The sequence below is a fragment of the Nerophis ophidion genome, linkage group LG11, assembly GCF_033978795.1.
Source record: "Nerophis ophidion isolate RoL-2023_Sa linkage group LG11, RoL_Noph_v1.0, whole genome shotgun sequence".
NCBI classification, from domain to species: Eukaryota; Metazoa; Chordata; class Actinopteri; order Syngnathiformes; family Syngnathidae; genus Nerophis; species Nerophis ophidion.
This window is the reverse complement of record NC_084621.1, coordinates 25,966,010-25,988,871: the sequence shown is the minus strand read 5'-3', so window position 1 is coordinate 25,988,871 and position 22,862 is coordinate 25,966,010. Positions and strand designations below refer to the sequence as shown.

At 39.0% G+C, this 22,862-nt stretch overlaps 1 protein-coding gene across 2 annotated transcripts in view; it reads right to left on the bottom strand.

Annotated features, from left to right (window-relative positions):
* Positions 1-3,883: 3,883 nt before the first annotated feature.
* Positions 3,884-22,862, bottom strand: part of rab5ab (RAB5A, member RAS oncogene family, b) — a 24,552-nt gene continuing 5,573 nt past the window's right edge. For both annotated transcript variants that reach the window (XM_061915470.1, XM_061915469.1), the window contains exons 2-6: positions 15,846-16,042; positions 15,545-15,696; positions 12,166-12,288; positions 8,979-9,072; positions 3,884-4,945 (exon numbers count right to left, since the gene is read on the bottom strand). In XM_061915470.1, coding sequence (XP_061771454.1) covers positions 4,830-4,945; positions 8,979-9,072; positions 12,166-12,288; positions 15,545-15,696; positions 15,846-16,011 — 651 coding nt within the window. In that variant the 5' untranslated portion in view covers positions 16,012-16,042 and the 3' untranslated portion in view covers positions 3,884-4,829. The remainder of the gene's footprint in view (positions 4,946-8,978; positions 9,073-12,165; positions 12,289-15,544; positions 15,697-15,845; positions 16,043-22,862) is intronic.

The following is a 22,862-nucleotide window of genomic DNA, read 5'->3' as shown; positions in this document are numbered from 1 at the left end:
TTGAATATAGTATACTGGGTTTAGTCTATGTTCTTTCATTCCATTGAATGCCCTGAGTATACCCAGTTAGTATGTCCCATTCAAGTATTAGCACGATATTGTTTGTATTTTATTTTTTCAACAAACCGAAAGTCAGAGTCAATGATATTTCGTCTATAAAAGGTACCTCAACGTCTCCCCTCTTGTTTATTTTGTACACAAATGTGACACCAGGACAAAAATCACTGTTAGTTTGTTAAATGGATTTGCAGTTCGACATGTCTGGGAACTCCACCGACAGATCCTTGATATCACTCGACCAACCTTTGTTTGATAGCGTAAAGGTATCTACCTATTCCATTGTATTGTTTAAATGTATTGTTAGTATCTGCTTTTTGCAGGAACATCTAAGCTTTTTGCGTACTCGCCATCATGGTTTGGTTGACCACCACTGGTTTTCACATCCAGGAGGAAGTCACGTGACGGAATACAAGTAATTGACATATTGGGCCAGTGAGCTGCTGCATCGCCTCCGAGCAGGTCAAGATAAAATTCTAGATAACCGAGAAGTTGTTCATCTTTGACAACCAACTTTTGAGCCCACAGTTTTTTACATGAGTGAAGATTGTGATTAATTCCTCATTTAAATGGGAAGATTTAAAAACATTCCATCAGTCGGCATCCCAGTCAGAGCAGACATTGTACAGTAAGCGATTGTTTTTTTGTACTCAGTCTGTATTTTTTGTTCAGCACTTAGCAGTACGGTGCAGCGTCTTCAGTAATGCGGACGTTGTACCGATCCGTTGTGGTGAAGAAGGAGCTAAGCCGGAAGGCAAAGCTCTCAATTTACCGGTCGATCTACGTTCCCATCCTCACCTATGGTCATGAGCTTTGGGTCATGACCGAAAGGATAAGATCACGGGTACAAGCGGCCGAAATGAGTTTCCTCCGCCGGGTGGCGGGGCACTCCCTTAGAGATAGGGTGAGAAGCTCTGTCATCCAGGAGGAACTCAAAGTAAAGCCGCTGCTCCTCCACATCGAGAGGAGCCAGATGAGATGGCTCGGGAATCTGGTCAGGATGCCACCCGAACGCCTCCCTAGGGAGGTGTTTAGGGCACGTCCAACCAGAAGGAGGCCCAGGACACGTTGGGAAGACTATGTCTCCCAGCTGGCCTGGGAACGCCTCGGGATCCCCCAAGAAGAGCTAGACTAAGTGGCGAGGGAGAGGGAAGTCTGGGCTTCCCTGCTTATGCTGCTGCCCCCGCGACCCGACCTCGGATAAGCGGAAGATGATGGATGGATGGATGGATGGACTTAGCAGTACTGCAAAATACATAAATATTACACGTTATTACATACAGTATGTACTTAAAGCGTGTATATGAAACTGAGGTTTTGGGGTGTTTTTAGAGTGTTATGAATGCAGAATAGAACTAATCTCATAAGGATTGTGAATGATGGACTAAAAAAAAAAAAAAAACTGCAGTTCCCATTTAAGGGAGAGATCCAAAGTGACGACAGATGCTTTCTGTCGTCTGTCGTCTCGCTCACTCTCCAAATGCTTTTTTGGGTACACACAGAAATTCGGCTGCGTTTACTAGAAAGTAAACAGAAACATGGTGTCGTTATTGTCTGAAATTTGCTGCTTGTAAAGTTAAAGTAAACGATCATAAAAGGACGATGTCACTGGTAGAAGATGTCTTACATTTACATGGACTGGTGAGTCATGGGGTGGCGGAGTACCTGCAAGATTCCAATCTCCTAATAGAATCTTCCAGAAGCAGATCTGATCTCTTCTTTGCAGGATAACACGGTAGGCTGTAGAACACTGGGAGCTAGCAGCGACACGACAGCTCACACTTATTTTAACTGCAAATTAATGAAGAGATTTAATGCGATGCAGGTGTTAGCTTTGGAAAGAACATTTTAGGGTGATTGCATTTTTTTTTCTTCTCTCCCTCAGAATTGAGTGATTCCATAAATGTCCAAAAATGAAACGGTTACAGACGACCACTATTTATTTTCTTAACAACTGAATAAACATTATCTCAGTCTGCCGATTCCATGATTTTTGCCAGGGGTTGTATTTTGGGCTACTTGTAATATCACTCAAAACTATGCCAAAGAAACAAAGTCTATGACAGAAAACCAGCAAATTCAGCTGAACTGCACCATTTTTGTCAAGCGGAGTGGTCTAAAATTCAAGCAGAAGCCAGTGGATGGTTACCAAAAGCGCCTTATAGCAGTGAAACTTGCCAAGGGACATGTAAGCAAATATTAACATTGCTGTATGTCACATTTACAGTAGATCCAAAATAAATTCCTAAAAGAACCAAACTTCATAAATGTTTTTTGTGACCCAAAAGTGCTCCAATCACTCTATCACAAAAAAGTAAAGAGTTGTAGAACCTATTTTGAAATTCAAGACAGCCATAACATTACGTTCTTTACAAGTGTATGTAAACTTTTGACCACGACTGTACATTTTAGACAAAAATCGCCCATCCCCTGTGAAAATATGTACTTCCAAGAGTACTAACTGCGATTAGTAATAATATTTCTTTCCTGCCGCGTCCTGCACACATCCTGATAAAACCGGTATCTTCAGGCAGCTGTGTTCCGTCGCCGTAGTCAGCCCCGCAGCTCTTGTGTCGGCGCGGAAAGTTTGTCGGAGTCCGCAATCCTCCTCGAGGGAGCGCGGCAGTAATGAGGCGGTCACCGTGGCAACACACCGGTGGATGTGGCAGTCGTGTTGACCTTTTGAGGTCAAAGCCTGCGTTTTGTCAGGACGTGTCCAGTAGGAACACTTTGCGTGTAACATTAATTCATTATTAGATTACACACCCCGTTTCCATATGAGTTCGGAAATTGTGTTAGATGTAAAAATAGACAGAATACAATGGTTTGCAAATAAGTTTTAACCCATATTCAGTTGAATATGCTACAAAGACAAGATTTTTTTTTGCAATTAATTATTAACCTACAATTTCACGGCTGCAACACGTGCCTAAGTAGTTAGGAAAGGGCATGTTCACCACTGTGTTACAACACCTTTTCTTTTAACAACACTCAATAAACGTTTGGGAACTGAGGAAACTAATTGTTGAAGCTTTGAAAGTGAAATTCTTTCCCATTCTTGTTTTATGTAGAGCTTCAGTCGTTCAACAGTCCGGGGTCTTTGTTGTCGTATTTTAAACTTCATAATGCGCCACACATTTTCAATGGGAGACATGTCTGGACTGCAGGCGGGCCAGAAAAGAACCCGCACTCTTTTTTTTACGAAGCCACGCTGTTGTAACGCGTGCTGAATGTGGCTTGGCATTGTCTTGTTGAAAAAAGCAGGGGCATCCATGAAAAAGATGGCGCTTAGATGGCAGCATATGTTGTTCCAAAACCTGCATGTACCTTTCAGCATTAATGGTGCCTTCACAGATGTGTAAGTTACCCATGCCTTGGGGACTACTGCACCCCCATACCATCACAGATGCTGGCTTTTGAACTTTGTGTCGATAACAATCTGGATGGTTCGCTTCTCATTTGGTCCTGAGGACACGATGTCGAATATTTCCAAAAACAATTTGAAATGTGGACTAGTCAGACCACAGAACACTTTTCCACTTTGCATCAGTCCATGTTAGATGATCACGGGCCCAGAGAACCCGGCGTCGTTTCTGGATGTTGTTGGTAAATGGCTGAATTATGGGCTGAAAATGATTTGCAAATCATTATATTCCGTTTATATTTACATCTAACATAATTTCCCCACTCATATGGAAACGGGGTTTGTATATTGTCAAAAGAATTAAGTCCAACCTGTGATTTAGCAATGAAAGTCCAATACCGCCCTCACGTGGTCGTCACTGGGAATGGTGGGTGATCCGGCGAGAGCAAAAAGGCGCACAAGAAGTTTCTTAATTGAATTTATTAAGTTGTAGGTGATCGGTCCATCATCATAATTGTGTGTTTTCATCGTTAAAATCCACCTTGCTGTAACGGAGCTGAGAGTTAGCGGCTCACAACATCGCTCGTATAAAATGAAGACATGATGATCAACACTGCGATGCAACATTCCTGTCCAACGTGGCGCCGCAGAGGGCTGGTTTGTTTTGTTGTTAACACTACACAGAGCTAATAGTTATTATAGAAATAATGAAGAAGAAAAAAAAAAAAGACCACCACAGCTTTACGCTTTGACCAGTTTGGAGATGAGAAGAGAATATGAAATAAAACCAAAAAGCAACAAAGACCCCTCAAGACTGTACAATTGTTCGGAATCTCTTAGCGAGCCTCGTGGTTGTTTAGTCCACAGTCCCAAATCCAGGTCTCTTCCCCCCACGACCCCGGACTGACGGACAGAGACGTCACAGAGCGGGACGTTCCACATCTTCTCTTCCAATTACAAAGCGCAACGGGAAGCATCTGGTGGACGCGCGGAGGCCTCATCGTTGCAACATTTTTTTCCACAGAAGAAGAAGAACCGCTTTTGTTGGGGTTAGTCACTGAAAGGAGTGCGCTCACAGTGCATCAAGGGTGGGTGTGGCTGACGAGGCCCCCCCCTTTCACGCCGGCAGGCTGGTCTCGCTTCAATGTGGGGGTTAGTTTTTTTGTTGTTGTTCAGGCGTTTGTAGTGATAACATGCATCCTTTATACTATTCTTAAAAAAAAAGTTTGTTTAAAAAAAAAAAAAAGGACATTAAGAACAAACAAAAAGGTTTTAGAAATGCAGCTTTACAAAGTCTTTCGCTATCCACAAGGGTGGGGTAAGGACAAGGTTTGACGTCGGGAATTTGAGAAAGCCAATGTGTGTGAGGGTGTGTGTGTCTGTGTGTTGGGGGCGGGAGGGGGTCTTCTTAGTTACTGCAGCACTTGCGGCTGTTGGCCTGGTTCGTCTCCGTCAGGTCCACGCCCCGGTTCCGCCCGCCGCTGGCGCCGGCCGCTAGTGGTTCGTTCTTGGGGAGCTTCTTGGCTGCGATGACATCATCACACATGCGTTTACCTCCATGCATCTGTTTTGTCAGGATGGGTCTCCCTCCACTTAATAAAAAGGCGGCAAGGAACCGTAGATTACCACAATGTACCTTGGATGTTCCCAATGGTGCCAATTCACAAATGGATGAAGGAACATTACTGGTGGAGTTGCTCCGCCCAGTGGCGAGGTTGCTAAATTACACTTTTCTGAACCCTTTACCAAAAACATTTATTGACAAAATACCAAGCTACCATTTGATAGTTACATAAGCCTGTGCTGATAAACTTTGCTTGACCATATGTTGACCTACCAATTATTGCTTGAAATATGCCAAATTATACAGCATTATTCACATATGAATAACATAAATACAGTCTATTATACAGCATTATTCACATGTGAATAACATAAATACAGTCTATTATACAGCATTATTTACACGTGAGTAATATAAATACACTACTATACAGCATTATTCACATGTGAATAATATAAATACAGTCTATTATACAGCATTATTCACATGAGAATAATATAAATACAGTCTATTATACAGCATTATTCACATGTGAATAACAAATACAGTCTATTATACAGCATTATTTACACATGAATAATATAAATACACTATTATACAGCATTATTCACATGTGAATAATATAAATACAGTCTATTATACAGCATTATTCACATGTGAATGACATAAATATAGTCTATTTTACAGCATTATTTACACGTAAATAATAAATACAGTTTATTATACAGAATTATTTACATGTGAATTTACACTTTTTCATAACATGGTCACTACTGCCTAGTTTCTCTTGTTATATTCTTATTTTACTGTTATAATTTCATTCCCATTGTTGCTTTTTATCTTTATAAATGTTTATATTTTTCTATTTTGTTTCCATTCATACCCCCATTATTTACTTTCTAAATTAATCTCAACTCTGTACACTGCTGCTGGAATTTTAACTCTCCTGAAGGAATCAATAAAGTACTATCTATCTATCTATAATATAAATACATTATACATTTAAGTCCAGTCAAAAAGGAACATACGCATTATAAAGTCTGATGGCTGTCAGATGAATATTAGTTGATATTAAAGTTTAAACAGTAAATGTGTTTTTAATGTCAAAATGTAAAGAACAAATACATTTAGTAAGAAATTATTGGCCCTGCGACAAGGTGGTGACTTGTCCAGGGTGTACTCCGCCTTCCACCCGAAATGCAGCTGAGATGGGCACCAGCACCCCCCGCGACTCCGAAAGGGACAAAGCGGTAGGAAATGGATGGATGGATTAAATAGCCATAATAATTCAAGTATACTCTCTCCAATGCAATACACTTGTATTTCTCGTATACTTTAACATTGTCACTCTATTAATCAACTTTTATTTGTACAGCCCTAAATCTAAAGTGCCTTGAAGGGCTGCATTTTAATTGGAATCCAAGCTTTGAAACAAATATACTGCTAGCAAATTTTTGCAAATGATTAAAAATCACAACCAAAACCAATAAAATAGGTATGTCTATGCGTTAAAGTGGGGCAAACGACCTTCAAATATACACAACCAAAAGCAATAAAATAGGTTATATCTATAAAAGGTGGAGGACCTTTAAATATACACACACAACCAAACCAATAAAAAAAATAGTTAAGTTATTGTGACCAAAATCATCACAATATTGTTGAATGTGCTCAAAAACTACTTATGCTCACAATGAAATATGTTAGCCAAGTTGTATAGTTTTGTTTTAAACCTAAAATAAATAGAGACAAAACACTTTCTTGGCAGAGGAAAAATTAAATATTGTTACAGCTTCAGAAGAGGCATATTATTTTTATGTGTGTGTTTAAATATGTTTATCTTCTTCGGTTTGCATTTGGAAACGTTTTAAAAAAAAAATTTTTATTAATGCAAATTAGGCAGCCATTTTTTTACGCCCTGTTTAAGTGACATCACACGAGTTCACTTCCTGTTGAAGACACGTCTGTTTCTACTCGGAACAGTTTGGTTTACATCGATCACTTTGGTCAAAGGCAGCACAGCCTTTACATTCAATGTGAATATTATATCTTAGTTGTTTAGACAACAATGTGTTTATTCAAGTTTAGATTAAGGTAACGGGGAAGGACATCAATGTCTATTGCTTTCATGTCAGCATTAAAGCTACCTTGTAGGGTATACTAATAAAATACAGCGGTACAATCCATCCATCCATACATTTTATACCGCTTGTCCCTTTCGGGGTCGCGGGGGGTGCTGGAGCCTATATAAAACCGTACTATACTGCTTCTGAAAAATTACCGGTACATTTTTCGTTGTGACATTGCTGGTAAAACGAGCAGAGGCACATGTTAAGCAACACACATAAGAAACAGCACAAATATAGAAAAGGAAGAATGGACGCATTTTGGCTTAAAAACAAACTATAAAAGTTGAAGCGCTGCTCTGCAAGAGGTGCTTCGCTATTGGTCTTGTTAGCCGTTAGCTAGCTAGCAGCTAATGTCCATTTGCAGTCGGTAGAGTTTTAGCTACACTATATTGCCAAAAGTATTTGGCCAACCATCCGATTGATGAGAATCAGGTGCCCCAATCACTTGGCCCGGGGTATAAAACCAGACTGTGCAGACTGTTTCTACAAACATTTGTGTAAGAATGGGCCGCTCTCTGCGATTTCCAGCGGGGAACTGTCATAGGATGCAACCTGTGTAACAAATCCGCCCGTGAAATGTCTTCGCTCCTCAATATTCCGAAGTCAACTTTATTATAAGAAAATGAAAGAGTTTGGGAACGACGGCAACTCAGCCACCAAGTGGTAGGCCACATAAACTGACAGAGAGGGGTCAGCGGATGCTGAAGCGCATAGTGCTAAGACTTTCTGCACAGTCAGTTGCTAGAGAGCTGCAAACTTCATGTGACCTTCCAATTAGCCCATGTACAGTACGCAGAGAGCTTCATGGAATGGGTTTCCATGGCCGAGCAGTTTTCTCTAAGCCATACGTCACCAAGTCCAATGCAAAGCGTCGGATGCAGTGGTGTAAAGCACGTCGCCACTGGCCTTCTCTGGAGTGATGAATCACGCTTTTCCATCTGGCAATCTGATGGACCAGTCTGGGTTTGGAGGTTGCCACGAGAATGCTACATTTTGGATTGCATTGTGCAGAGTGTGAAATTAGGTGGAGGAGGAATTATGGTGTGGGGTTGTTTTTCAGGAGTTGGGCTTGGTCCCTTGGTTCCAGTGAAATGGATTTTGAATGCTCCAGGATACCAAAACATTTTGGACAATTCCATGGGATGGCACTTCAAGTTCATATGTCAGTAAAGGCAGGTGGCCAAATACTTTTGGCAATATAGTGCACTTCTAACTCATTAATCCTCGCCACCATGACGACAAATAAAGTACATTTCTTACAAGTATTATTCCTGCAAGACGCAAGAGGATACAATAGCCAACCGCTAACAGCAAGGTAGCGCTCCTGAATGTAAACAAATTCTATGGGTGGGTGTACATACACAGACTGTAACGATACCAAGTACAAGGGCAGTACATAGTTGATACTACAATGATTACATCGATATTTTGAATATCACAAAATATTTTGTCTTTTTATTGTTTATAAACCTAGGGAATACATCTATGGACACAGTAGATTAATCATGACCAATGTATGATTGGTTATCTCCAAATGTGTACTATCACCCAAAAGTTATGCATATTATCAAGAATAATAAGTAGATTAATGATCCGTTTTTTATTAGTCCCTCATAATTTTGGCAAAATAATAGAATGGGAAATGACACAATATGTTACTGCATATGTCAGCTGACAAATTAAGAGCCTTTATTTGTTTACTTACTGCTAAAAGAAAAGTTGTCTGGTATGTTTAATATCTTATTTAACGAAAAAAATAATTTGATTGCATTAAGAGTTGATTTTCATTTTTTTGTTCGGTTAGTTAATTTTATCCTCTATCGGACCAGGTCTAGTGGAATAATGTGTTTGAGGAGACACATACCAATGGCCATGAATATCTCGTTGACGTTCATGGAGGTCTTTGCCGACGTCTCCATGAAGAGCAGGCTGTTGTCGTCGGCGTACGACTGTGCGTCCTGTCAACGTAGGAACAACATTGTCAACTTACTTTTTGGAACAAAATCAACGTCAAACATTTGCTAAAGAGCAACCACTTCTCATATGACCCACTTTTTGTATGATTTGGTTCTTTAACACAATCTTTTGCACAAGACTTTCTTTCCCCCAGGGGTCGAATACCATCTTAGTTATCGTACGGCCAAACATTCCACGTAACAAGCCTGTCCGCTAGCCTGCGTATCATTTTACATAATTTAGTCTCCAAACTAAGAATTCACGTGCTGGTGATTCATTCTGTGTATTTCTTTTACTGAGTAAGACTGCATAGTAATCCACCATGGAGCCAAAGAAAGTTGAGGTTACCAGCACTTTGATAAAGAAGATGAGAAACCCAAATAAATTCCAGCAAAGTACAAAAAGTGTGTCCTATCTCGCCGCCAACAAGAATCTTTAACAACATTTACACCAAGGGTCTCCAAACTCTTTCCTACCATTTTTAAAAAAAATTTATTCTGTAAAAACATATTTGAAGATAGGACTTTGAGTCAGCTTTCTTTATTTATTTATTTTATTTCTTTTAGTTTATTTCGAACATGAACACACTTCCAGTATAATACATCACTATTTCATATGATTTCTCTTTACATCATGTCCGAAAAGGAGCAGGAAGAAGCAAAGCTTATTTAATCCTACCCCTTTCCCACTTCAGAGCAAATATATACATTCATTTACTGACCTTTTTATGGTAAAATGACATACACGAATGAGTAATACAACAGTTTTGTAATATGCAATTAATTCTGGTCAGTCAGTCATTATAAACATGCTGAGATGAAGAATATCTTATTTTCAATAATATACCTGTTTATATTGACAAATGTGCTGTTTTAGACCAAAATATTGTTAAATTAAGGACACCTATTAAGTATGTCTTGCATGTGTGCTACTGTGTGCTTAGCTGCTAGCTTCTATAATATACAACATATTTACCTTTTTAAATGACTTGACTTGGGCTGGGATGATTTGTCTACTAAGTAGACGTCATGTACCTTGCATCAATGTGTTGGGAAAAGATGGCCGCCCACGCAGAAAAAAGATAACACTGTGTTCTAATCAAATTTGAATATGCTGCTCCCTTGGAGACTTTGAATCTGTATTTAATATTTTATACTGGTTTGTATTTACAAATGTGCTGTTTTAGACTGCATTATTGCTAAATTAAGGACACTTATTAAAAGGTGGGGGAAATAATCGATTATTAGATGCTTTGCAAGTCAGACATTTATTCGGATTATAGAATCGATTAGTAAACATCACTAATCGATAATCGATTAGTAAACATCACTAATCGATAATCGATTGATTTATTGTAAATAACGCAGACAGTTCTAAAATTTGGCTGAGTGCCAAGAGACACCTCACTAGGAGATCCGACCAGCTCATTTACTTTTGGGCACTCGTGGTCCAGTTTTAAACACGTTTCCATTAATTTCATAAATGTGATGGGAATTAATTTAACTATTTATTATTTCAAACAAATTGCTTTTTTAAAGTTGCAAGTGATAAACGCTTACTTAATGAAACAAAAATAATTATAAAACCGCATCAACATACATAAATTAAAGATGCATCAATAATCGATTTTAGATAAAGTGAAAGTACCACACACGAAATTATTCTCTGCATTTGACCCATCACCCTTGATCACCCCCTGGGAGGTGAGGGGAGCAGTGAGCAGCAGCGGTGGCCACGTCCAGGAGTCATTTTTGGTGATTTAACCCCCAATTCTAACCCTTAATGCTGAATGCCAAGCAGAGAGGTAATGGGTCCCATTTTTATAGTTTTTGGTATGATTCGGCCGGGGTTTGAACTCAGAATCTCAGGGCGGACACTAACCACTAGGCCACTGAGTAGTAATAGAACAGCTCCTGAATCTTGAGGTGCCCAAAGATGCCTACCTCTACTTATTATGTATAACAAGATTGAGCTAATCTGTTACTTGTTATTATGCCATCTCATCGGGACACCCCTAGTTATTAATATCTAAATGTAAGCTTTTTCTCACTGCATTGTCTTTTTGTTCTTTTTTTTGCATTGTTACACCCTTTGCTTAATTTTTTTTAACAATATCCTTGCGGGCCAACAAAACCCAAGCCCCCGATTTATAAATTTTATCCATCATTTATATGTATTTAACTTAATTTTCTCTATGTACATCTGCATTCTCTATAAACTAAATGTGTTTTGTGTTCATATTTGTGGGTGCCTGTAACAGATTGCTCATATTTACATTTGTACCCAGACCTACCCAGTTGTCTAGTGGTTAGAGTGTCCGGCCTGAGATCGGTAGGTTGTGAGTTCAAACCCCGGCCGAGTCATACCAAAGACTATAACAAAAATGAGACCCATTGCCTCCCTGCTTGGCACTCAGCATCAAGGGTCGGGTTAAATCACCATAAATTGTTCCCGTGCGCGGCACCGTCGCTGCCCACTGCTCCCCTCACTTCCCAGGGGGTGATCAAGGGGATGGGTCAAATGCAGAGGACAAATTTCACCACTCCTAGTGTGTGTGTGTGTGTGACAATCATTGGTACTTTAACTTAATGAAGAAAACAGTGCTTCAGTTTTCATTAGGTGGTTTGGACTACTGACAAAAACAGGTAGAACGGTACATTCACTTTGATAACCTGCGATCCCAGGACACATCATTAGGTATACCTGCTGCACTGTGATCCAAGTGATTTTTAAAAATCACAACCAAAAGCAAGCAAACCAAAAAATAATAATAATTTGGCACGTATTGATTGGAAGCATATCTGTTTTTGTGTTATAACAGTGGGTGTGAGAAATCTTTCAAAGGGGTTCATAAATGTATCACAGACCCATCAAACTATTTGGTGCTTCAAGGCACAGGTGTCCAAAAATAACTGCAGTCAGAAAAATTCAAAGATGTCGGGGCCACCTAGAAGTATTTTGTGCATTAAAGATGCTGGAAGCAAGCCACTGTATGTCAGAACTCTAAGCTTTCTTAACATCCACACTTGCTCAGTAACGGTCATATGCGCTAATACATCTTGACGCGTCGTTGCGTACACAGTAAATTGACTAACCTGGAAGTCGAGCGCTCGCTTGTTGGCCAGGTCGGCTTTGTTTCCCGCCAGGGCGATGACGATGTTCGGACTGGCTTGTCTCTGGAGCTCTTTCACCCAGTTCTTCGCCCGTACAAACGACTCCTGTACACAGGAAGACCGCGTCAGTGAAATATTCCGGGGAGGGAACAGAGTTGCCTATGACGCCTCTCCAGGCCGGACAGGAAGTAATATTGGGCGATCTGCTTCCGAACATGTCAACCAGTTCAGAATAATACAAAGTTGCTTTTTCAAGAGAAGGCCAAGCTTCAACGAGGTGTTAGGAGGTAGGAAGAAAAAACAATGAAGACAGGAAGTTATATAATGTCAGCAGACTCAGGTCAATGACAAGCAAGATTCAAGAGCCAATGCAAATGGCTTATTGATTTATGTGTTTACCGTATGTACATTTTTAAAAACACACGTGAGCCCTAACATATCTACTGTCCTCTCACAATCCCCCATTATTCAAAAAGAAACCTACTGTATACAATAGTTCATTTATAAAATGCATACTCTGAGAAGTCAATAAAATGCCTGTACAGACAGGCCTACAATTTATAAAATACCCCAAATATACAATGCATAAATTAAAAAACACCTCCTTTAAAATTCTTTAATTTTTTACAGACTACACCACAATACACAGCAACAATGTACCGTCTATAAAAGGCATGCTAATAATCTTTAACTTATACAGGTAGTAAGATATTGCATACATTTGAAGGCTACACTAAAACAACACAGGTAAAAAATACTAGCCTTTTAATGTTAAACTAAGTACGATATATACTGTATTTCATATAAAATATTAATCCTGTCAATGTTGGCAACACTGGTTGATCATTAAGAACCAATTGTTTGCAAAAAAACAACAATTTGAAATATTAGTTAAATGTTAAGGTCTGTGAGAAGCTTATTCCAGTCTTTTGTTGCTTATTAGCAATAGACCAGATAGGGCAAAAGTAATGTGTTTTTCTGTCGTCTTAGAGTAACGTCAAATCAAACAGGCTTCTGTTTGGACGACTGTATCAGCTTTAGCTAACAGGTTCATACATGTCACTTTTACAAGGATGTAAGACTTTTATGATAGAATAACTTGCTTGTATTCACTGACATGAAAAATGTACTAACGTGCATTTTTTTTGCTTTAAAGAAGCTCTTTTTAATCATTTTTGAAAAGATCTATAAACATGTTCACTCAGCCATAAAAAAGGTCAGTTGGGGCCCTGTAGCTGATGCAACATCCCGTTTACTGCGATCATGTCTATGATCCCATTCAAAGCAGTATTTTATGACGTTTTCTACATTCTAAAACTCTTCCCTGTTGTCAACACAGCATGAAATGTTGGTTGTTTGGTAAAAAAAAATTGCATTGATTGTTTTACAGACTGTCTTAAAGCCGCTTTCTGACCGTCTCTTCAGGAACTATACGCTACCTTGTATTAGAAATGACAACATCGAAAGATGCATGTGCATGCACACAAAAACAGGTACAAGTAGGTAAGAAAAATTTAATGTAAATAATAAGTCTCCTTTAAGAGACGCCATACATTGTTAGAGTGTTGCACTTTTAGTATTGCTTTAATTCTTTTTACACTTAACACTTGGGAATGTCTGTGACATGAGCTCCAAATTACATCTTTACTATCAACAAGAGTCAAATAGATAACTCCCATCAGTACACTTCAATACAATAAGCATAATGTGTAGACTACACTGAGTATTTTTAATTTCTAAGTGCGCAGATTTTGCCAGTTTACAGTCCCACACAATTATGGGAAAAGATGATCTAAATGTTTTTTAAACTGTGAATTTCAACCACTTATTAGAGCATTATCACCAACATTTTGATCCACCTAATAAAATATCTGCCAGGTTCCCAACCACCAGCCCCTAAATATAATTTAAAATGTACCGTAAATTCCAGATTATAAACCACTACTTTTTTCCTAGGTTTTGTACCCTGCGGCTTATAAAACGGTGCGGCTAATTTATGGATTTTTCTTCGTTGACGGTCATAATGCAAGTATTGTACTACCATTCTTTGGTTGCCAGTGTTCTGTACTACATCGTAGTGATGATGCCAGTCACCCTCTGCATACCGTTATCAGTAGCCAGAGGAGCCTGTTCAGTGCTAGACTGCTTCATCCCAAGTACAGGACTAATAGACAAAAAAACTCCTTTGTCCCACACGCCATTAGATTGTACAACTCCTCTCTGGGGAGAGGTAGGTACAAGGATGACAGGGGATGCAAAACAATAACAGTGAAATACTTTTTCATAACATGGTCACGATTGCCTAGTTTCTCTAGTTATATTCTTATTTTACAATTATATTTTTATTCTCATTGTTGCTTTTTAAATATTTTTTTATTTTGTTTCCATGTATACACCCATTATTTACTTTTTTTTTTTTTATTCAATCTCAATTCTGTAAACTGCTGCTGGAATTTTAATTTTCCTGAGGGAACTCTCTTGAAGGAAATCAATAAAGTACTACATATCTTTCTATTATTAAAAAACACAAAGCAAACACACCTTATAGGTGTGTGTTTGTTTATGCCATTGTGCTACCTTTTGGACGAGTTTGTTCACTACAGGTGCTGCAGCGCCACATTGCCCTTCTGTTTAGACTGAGCCTTCCACCAAAAGTTCCATATTCTAGCCGTCCATAGCGTTCTACTCGTAATGATTCTTCATTTATCATTCCAATCAACATTTGTAAGTCTGGACAATATAACAAAAACAATTCTTATTTACTAAACCGTCCCATGTGTGAAGTCTGTAGGAGTGTTTTAACGCATATTTATACATGCTATTGTAATCAAATCAAGCTAGCGTCGTTAGCATTAGCTGATATGATAACATGTTAACGAGTGTCTATGTTTTTCATTGTAAGGAAATAATACTTTCTTTCTGTATTGTTTCAGTTTCTGAAATTCCTCAGTAAATTCACCAAAACGTCACCGTGGAGTTTTTGAGTCTGTTTAGCTGATTGGAGAGCTAGCTTCCGCAGCTAATGGGTCTATGATGATGACTTCTGTTTTGTTTGACCAACCATTTTACTGCCTTGTGAGAATTAAAGTATGTAAATATTTACAAACGATTTCTGTGTATACAACTCATTTCACAACATTTTTATCTGCGTCTAATAGTCCGGTGCGACTAATATATGGAAACAATATAAAATAAAGTTGTTCTTCCCCCTCCACTTCCACCTCCCAGCCAAGATGGCGACTACCAAGGGCGGTAAGCGTCCTTTTAAGTCCGTTTACTGACCGTTTTATTGTTTTGACGTTTTACTGTCGACAGCGGTTCTCTTCTTTTTACACTTGCCCGTCAGATGTGTTGACCTCACCTCATTGGTGATGTCGTAGACCACAATAGCGGCCTGGGCGCCTCGGTAGTACATGGGAGCTAGGCTGTGGTAGCGCTCCTGGCCGGCCGTGTCCCAAATTTCGAACTTGACTGTCGTGTCATCCAAACATACAGTCTGGGTCAGGAAGGCGGCTGCGTGGGTTGGCGGGAAACAAAAGCACATATTAGTTCCATCAAGCAGTGGAATACTACGTTGCTATGACAACCTGTTGGCGACCGGTCAACATATCGCGGTTTGCACATGTGATGTACGGTAAGATTAATTAATTCGAGGGCCAGACCTCCAATCGTGCTCTCCTGGAATTCGTGAAACTGGCCCTTGACGAAGCGGAGCACCAGACTGGACTTTCCCACCGCCGACTCCCCCAGAAGGACCAGCTTGAACTGGCAGATCTTGTTGCCGCCGTTGGGCCCATTGGGTCGGGTAGCTCCGCCTCTACTTGCCATGTCACTTTCTCTGGACGTGTCCTTTCGGATGCTGGGAAACATTTAGAAAAAAAGACTTTGAATATTAGGGGTGCACACAAAAAAATCAATTCATATTTCAATCGCGATTAGAGATGTCCAATAATGGCTTTTTTGCCGATATCCGATATTGTCCAACTCTTAATTACCGATTCCGATATCAACTGATACCGATATATACAGTCGTGGAATTAACACATTATTATGCCTAATTTTGTTGTGATGGCCCACTGGATGCATTAAACAATGTAACAAGGTTTTCCAAAATAAATCAACTCAGGGGAAAAAAATGCCAACATGGCACTGCCATATTTATTATTGAAGTCACAAAGTGCATTATTTTTTTTTAACATGCCTCAAAACAGCAGCTTGGAATTTGGGACATGCTCTCCCTGAGAGAGCATGAGGAGGTTGAGGTGGGCAGGGTTGGTGGGGGTTAGTTCCCGGAACTCCCGGAAGAGTTAGTGCTGCAAGGGCTCCTCGGTTTTTGTTCTGTTGTATTTATGTTTTGTTACAGTGCAGATGTTCTCCCAAAAAGTGTTTGTCATTCTTTTTGGTGTGGGTTCACAGTGTGGCGCATATTTGTAACAGTGTTAAAGTTGTTGATACGGCCACCCTCAGTGAGACCTGTATGGCTGTTGACCAAGTATGCTTGCATTAACTTGTGTGTGTGAAAAGTCGTAGATATGTGATTGGGCCGGCACATAAAGGCAGTACCTTTAAGGTTAATTGGCGATCTGTTCTTCTCACTACGTCTGTGTACACAGCGGCGTTTTAAAAAGTCATAAATTGTACTTTTTTTTTTTTAAAAACGATACCGATAATTTCCAATATTACATATTAAAGCATTTATCGGCAGGCCAATATTATCGGACATCTCTAATCACAATTCTTATTCATACCGATTCTAAATATATATATATATATATATATATATATATATATGTAGGTGTGGGAAAAAAATCACAAGACTACTTCATCTCTATAGATCTTTTTCATGAGGGGTTCCCTCAATCATCAGGAGATTTTAATGGAAATCTCCTGATGATTGAGGGAACCCCTCATGAAACAGATCTATCTGTACATATTGCGCTCTACCACGGTATCGAGCACTATTCTCTGGATAATCCAATCAAGACATATATATATATATATATATATATATATATATATATATATATATATTTTTTTTTTTTTTTTTTTTTCAAATCGGTTAGAATATATTTAAGAATAAATGTTTTGAGGAAAGTTTAAAAAAAAGTCACTATAATTAATATTCCAAATAATATATTGCAAGAATTTGTTTAAACTGAGAATCAATTTGGAATCGAATCGTCACCCCAGGAATCAGAATCCGATTGAATCCTAAGATGCCCAAAGATTCACATACCTATTGAATATGATTATTATTGCATTTATACAACTATCTCTACATCATCAGGCGATTCTAACATTTTGGTATGGACTTAATGAGCGGGTTGAAATACAACGTGTGAAGAAAAGTGTGGTGATCATATTCATTACACAGCAGCTTAAGTGACAAGAAGTTGACAGATGTAAATTGCAAAGTCAGCCATTGAAATACCTCGCATATTTTGACACGTTGACAACTGAGAGTGTGATGTAAAATATTGCCAGAAATCCCTGGATAATGTTTGTCTTAAAGGGGAACTAGACTTTTTGGGGGAATTGTTCCTATCATTCACAATCCTTATGTGAGACAAGAATACAAATATTTTTTTCTTTTTTTTATGCATTCTACAGTGCAAAACACATCCAAAAACTGCCAACAATAGTCCATTTAGATCTCCTGACCTGAATATTAACCAAGCATTAGCGATATTATTGTAATTGCAAATGCAGAAAAACTATTTTTAGCCCCTCCGTGATCACAGTTATATTGACATATTGAGCGTGTGAGCTGCTACATCGTCTCGGAGTTGGTGACAGTTAAGTCCAGATTATAAATCATGCCTCTCACCTGGACAGTAGAAAGTTGTGGTCATAAACCGAAAAGTTGGTCAACTTTGACATTCAACATATACACGGAGATGGCGAGAAAAACACGAAAAGGTGCTCGTTTGCTGCACTTTTTTTTAATCCTTCATGTGAATTACGATTATATCTCCCTCTAAACAGGAAGAGTTGAACATCCCATCAGTTGGCATCCAAGTGAGAGCAGACATTGTAAAGTAAGTGATTGTTGTATTTAGGGCTGCAACACCTAATCGATTAAATCAATTATAAAAATAGTTGGCGATTAATTTAGTCATCGATTCGTTTGATGTATGCAATGCGCAAGCTTTTTTAAATTTTTTTTTTTTTTCCTCCTAAACAAAATAAATACAAAAACAGTACAAAGAGTGCCAGAGCAGCGCTGAGGCTACGTCTCATGTGGTGGCAGTAAGCCAGCCAATGATGTGTCATGTGCAGCTCACGTGACCATGCAGTCTACTTTGCTGGAAACATTCGAAAACAGGGAAACAGTACGGATAGTTCAGCGGAGAAACATCTCGAGGTTATTGCTTCAATGGAGAAAATTGTACGACCTAAGTTGTCAAAAGTGTTGGAACACTTTACTTTAAAGACTTCAAAGAAGACATACTGCAAAACGTGCAGCATGTACATCGCGTGGCACCGAATGACAACACTAATTTGGCAGCACCTGAAAAGGAGCCATGGTTGAAGGGAAGAACTCACGGTACGTAACTTTTTTAAGTCCATAGTCCGAGTATATTGATCCGTTGTATCCGTCTTTGTGTGTTTTTAATCTTTTGTTAACGGGTAGATTTTTTTTTTTAAGGCAGCGCAGCAGCAACTGTTGTGTATTAACTTTCAGTGTTAGGAACTTTTTGGATAGTGCGGAGACATCATTTTCTGTGTTGTTTTGAGTCGCAACAGGCATTCATAAGTTCAGCTTTTTTATGAGCAACGTTAACGTTATGTCTTTGTTGCAACGCGGGGCTGATAATGTGTCTCCGGCACATTTGACTCCGTTTTGAGAGAAAGCGCACATTTAACAATTTGGAAATAAACGTAACGGACAGAAATATATCAGGTTGGTTTCATAATGGATCAATGTAGCCGGGCCCAATAAAGCTATATAAATCTAGACTGGAGTGACGCTTTAGTATAACTAAACGTTATGAAGGTGCTGGAATATTTCATGCTATGATTCAGGGGTAGCCTAAAGTGAATCCTTTATTATTCAGAACAGAAACATGTACTATATCTGATCCAGTTTTGATCTGATGAGTTACATTTCTGTGTTGTTATTGGTGTATTCTGCAACTCCAATGTCCATTTATTTAATTTAGCTGTTTTTTAATGTGGTGGCGTATATGTCAGAAATTATTAATTAAATCAACTGGGTATGTATTGAGTTACATGTAAATGATGCCATTATGTACGTCCAAAATATGGTTTCTCTCATTTCAGAAAAAAACAAGCCAGCATTAGAGACTTGGTACAAAGGAAGGTGTGCACACCACGGCAAGCGGCTGCACTGACTGATGCTATCCTGAATATGTTGGTAACTGACATGAGGCGACTATCAATGGTGGAGGATAAAGGTTTTAGACAAATTATTCCCCGGTTACACTCTTCCCTCGAGGAACTATTTTACCAAACTGATGGAGAGGAAGTACGAGCGGACATTCCATGCAGTGTAGACTGACATAAAAGCCACCCAGAGCAAAATTGCTCTCACTACTGATGTGTGGACAAGTGCAGCCTACCTTGGCAATACATGCCACTACATTGGAGACAAATGGAACATGAAGTCAATCTGCCTTACGACCATTCCACTACAGGAAAGACATTCAGCATCCAACATTGCAGAATGGTTGGAAGAGATAATAGCCAGGTTTGAAATTCCCCTCAGCAAAATTATTGCTATTGTGCAGGACAATGGTGCACTTTATAAAAAAAAATACAATTTTTGTAACACTTACCTTGTTTTATTTGGCAAGTCGAAAGAACATGGTGCCAGTATGTTGTTTTTTAAAATAAAGTATTGGAATGGATAGAAATGTAGTTTGTCTCTTTTATCCGATTATTAATCTAAGCAATAATCGACAGATTAATCGATTATCAAATTAATCGTTAGCTGCAGCCCTTGTTGTATTTTGCTTGTATATTTTGCTTAGCACTTAGCAATACTGCTACATGATGCTTAGTGTTCCACTAACATTGGATCGGTTGAGCACGCAGCTTCTAAAACTTGTAGATCATACATCCATCCATCCATTTCCTACCGCCTGTCCCGTTCAGAGTTGCGGGGGGTCGCTGGAACCTATCGCAGCTGCATTCGGGCAGAAAGCGGGGTACACCCTGGACAAGTCGCCATCTCATCACAGGGCCAACACAGCTAGACAGACAACATTCACACTCACATTTACACACTCGGGCCAATTTAGTGTTGCCAATCAACCAATCCCCGGGTGCATGTTTTTGGCAGTGGCAGGAAGCCGGAGTACCAGGAGGGAACCCACGCAGTCAAAGGGAGAACATGCAAACTCCACACAGAAAGATCCCGAGCCCGGGATTGAACACAGGATCATCCTCCTTATATTCAGGCTCAAAAATATACAAAAGGTACTGGATCATCATTTGTATACCAGAGTCCTCTCTGATGGCTTTCATGAAGTCTGTTATGATCAGTAGTGTTGTTGTTCAAGGGCAAAGCAAACGTAAATATTACAGGTTATTATAAATGTGCCAGTTTCTGCATTAAATTAATACTTACAGAATGTATATAAAACACTGATGGAGGTGTCTGGAGGTTTTTAGGGAATCCTTTGTTAGCTGACTTTGGCTTACAATAATTTACGAGTTAGAATACATGGAAAAAAAACAAAAACGTGTGCTTGTCTCACATAAGGATTGTGAATAATCGGCAAAATGACCCCCCCCAAAAGGCAATTTATCTTTAAGGGGACATTTTTAAAAGCTAATTTCCATCTTCACTGTAATAATGTTATTTTGTCGTGAGTCCACAGTAAATGACACATCAACAGTAATGTAATGCTTCACACGGACATGAGTCACCAGTAGTATTGTATTGCAAGTCACACAAAAAACAAACAAACGATGGTTGCTTGACAAACTGAACATATAAGGTGTGCCCGTCCATGGCAACAATCACTATTTGGGGATACATATTTTAATATAATGCCTTTCATATATGTACATACAAAAGATGAGGGGAGCACAAATCGGGAGTAGTGTGGGAATATTTAGGCTACTTAATACATTCTGCAACAACATGTATTTAACTATCATATAACCCGTCTCACAGCTTGATGAAATTATATCCATCCATCGATCCATTTTCTACCACTTGTCCCTTTTGGGTTGCGGGGGGTGCTGGAGCCTATCTCAGCTGCATTTGCGGTTATTTTGTTCCGGAATTGACTGGGGATGTACCGGAATTGTAGATATCGTGGTATTGCCGTTTCAAAAATCCCGCAATAATGCCATTTACGTGTGATGGCGTCCAAAAAAAAACTTGGTGAGTGTAGTTTTTATCTGGCGCTTTTGTGTAGGTCGGTCTTCAAATAAACTATATCTCCCATCATCCCCTGCGCAGCGCGAGACCGGCAAAATAGGGGTGTGAAATGCCGTAAAAGGGAGAAAGAAAGGCAGCAATAAAGTGAAAAGAGTGTTCGTTGTAGATAAGAAAAATTTTGGAGGGGAAATTTCCTCAAAATCTCTCCATAACTGTTTGTGTTATGTTGCTAACAAACAGATAAAAAAAGCCCTGGCAAAAACAACCTCTTTGGCGTGGGTAATAAAGAGCGCTACCTTCGTCTCGAGCAATTATAAGGCGACACTTCCGCGGTGGGAGGGCAGACATTGCACTACGCGGGAAATAAGAAGCTACTTGATAAACCATCACCCGTAATAATATATTTGAAGCCTACAAAACTATATATATATATATATATATATATATATATATATATATATATATATATATATATATATATATATATATATATATATATATATATATATATATATATATACACACACACATATATATATATATATATACACACACACACACACACACACACACACATACATACAGTGGGGCAAAAAAGTATTTAGTCAGCAACTGAATGTGCAAGTTCTCCCACTTAAAATGATGACAGAGGTCTGTAATTTTCATCATAGGTACACTTCAACTGTGAGATAAAGAATCTGGAAAAAAATCCAGGAATTCCCACTGTAGGAATTTTTAAATAATTTATTTGTAAATTATGGTGGAAAACCTTCCATCTCACTGATGGAAGGTTTTGGCTCAAAATCTCATGATAAACGGCCCTATTCATTCTTTCCTTAACACGGATCAATCGTCCTGTTCCCTCAGCAGAAAAACAGCCCCAAAGCATGATGTTTCCACCCCCATGCTTCACAGTAGGTGTGGTGTTCTTGGGATGCAACTCAGTATTCTTTTTCCTCCAAACACGACGAGTTGAGTTTATACCAAAATGGATACATGGATGATACAGCAGAAGATTAGGAGAATGTCATGTGGTCAGATGAAACCAAAATAGAACTTTTTGGTATAAACGCAACTCGTTGTGTTTGGAGGAAGAAAAATACTGAGTTGCATCCCAAGAACACCATACCTACTGTGAAGCATGGGGGTGGAAACATCATGCTTTGGGGCTGTTTTTCTGCTAAGGGGACAGGATGATTGATCCGTGTTAAGGAAAGAATGAATGGGCCCATGTATCTTGAGATTTTGAGCCAAAACCTTCTTCCATCAGTGAGAGCTTTAAATGGTTGACCAAATATTTATTTTCCACCATAAATAAGTAAAT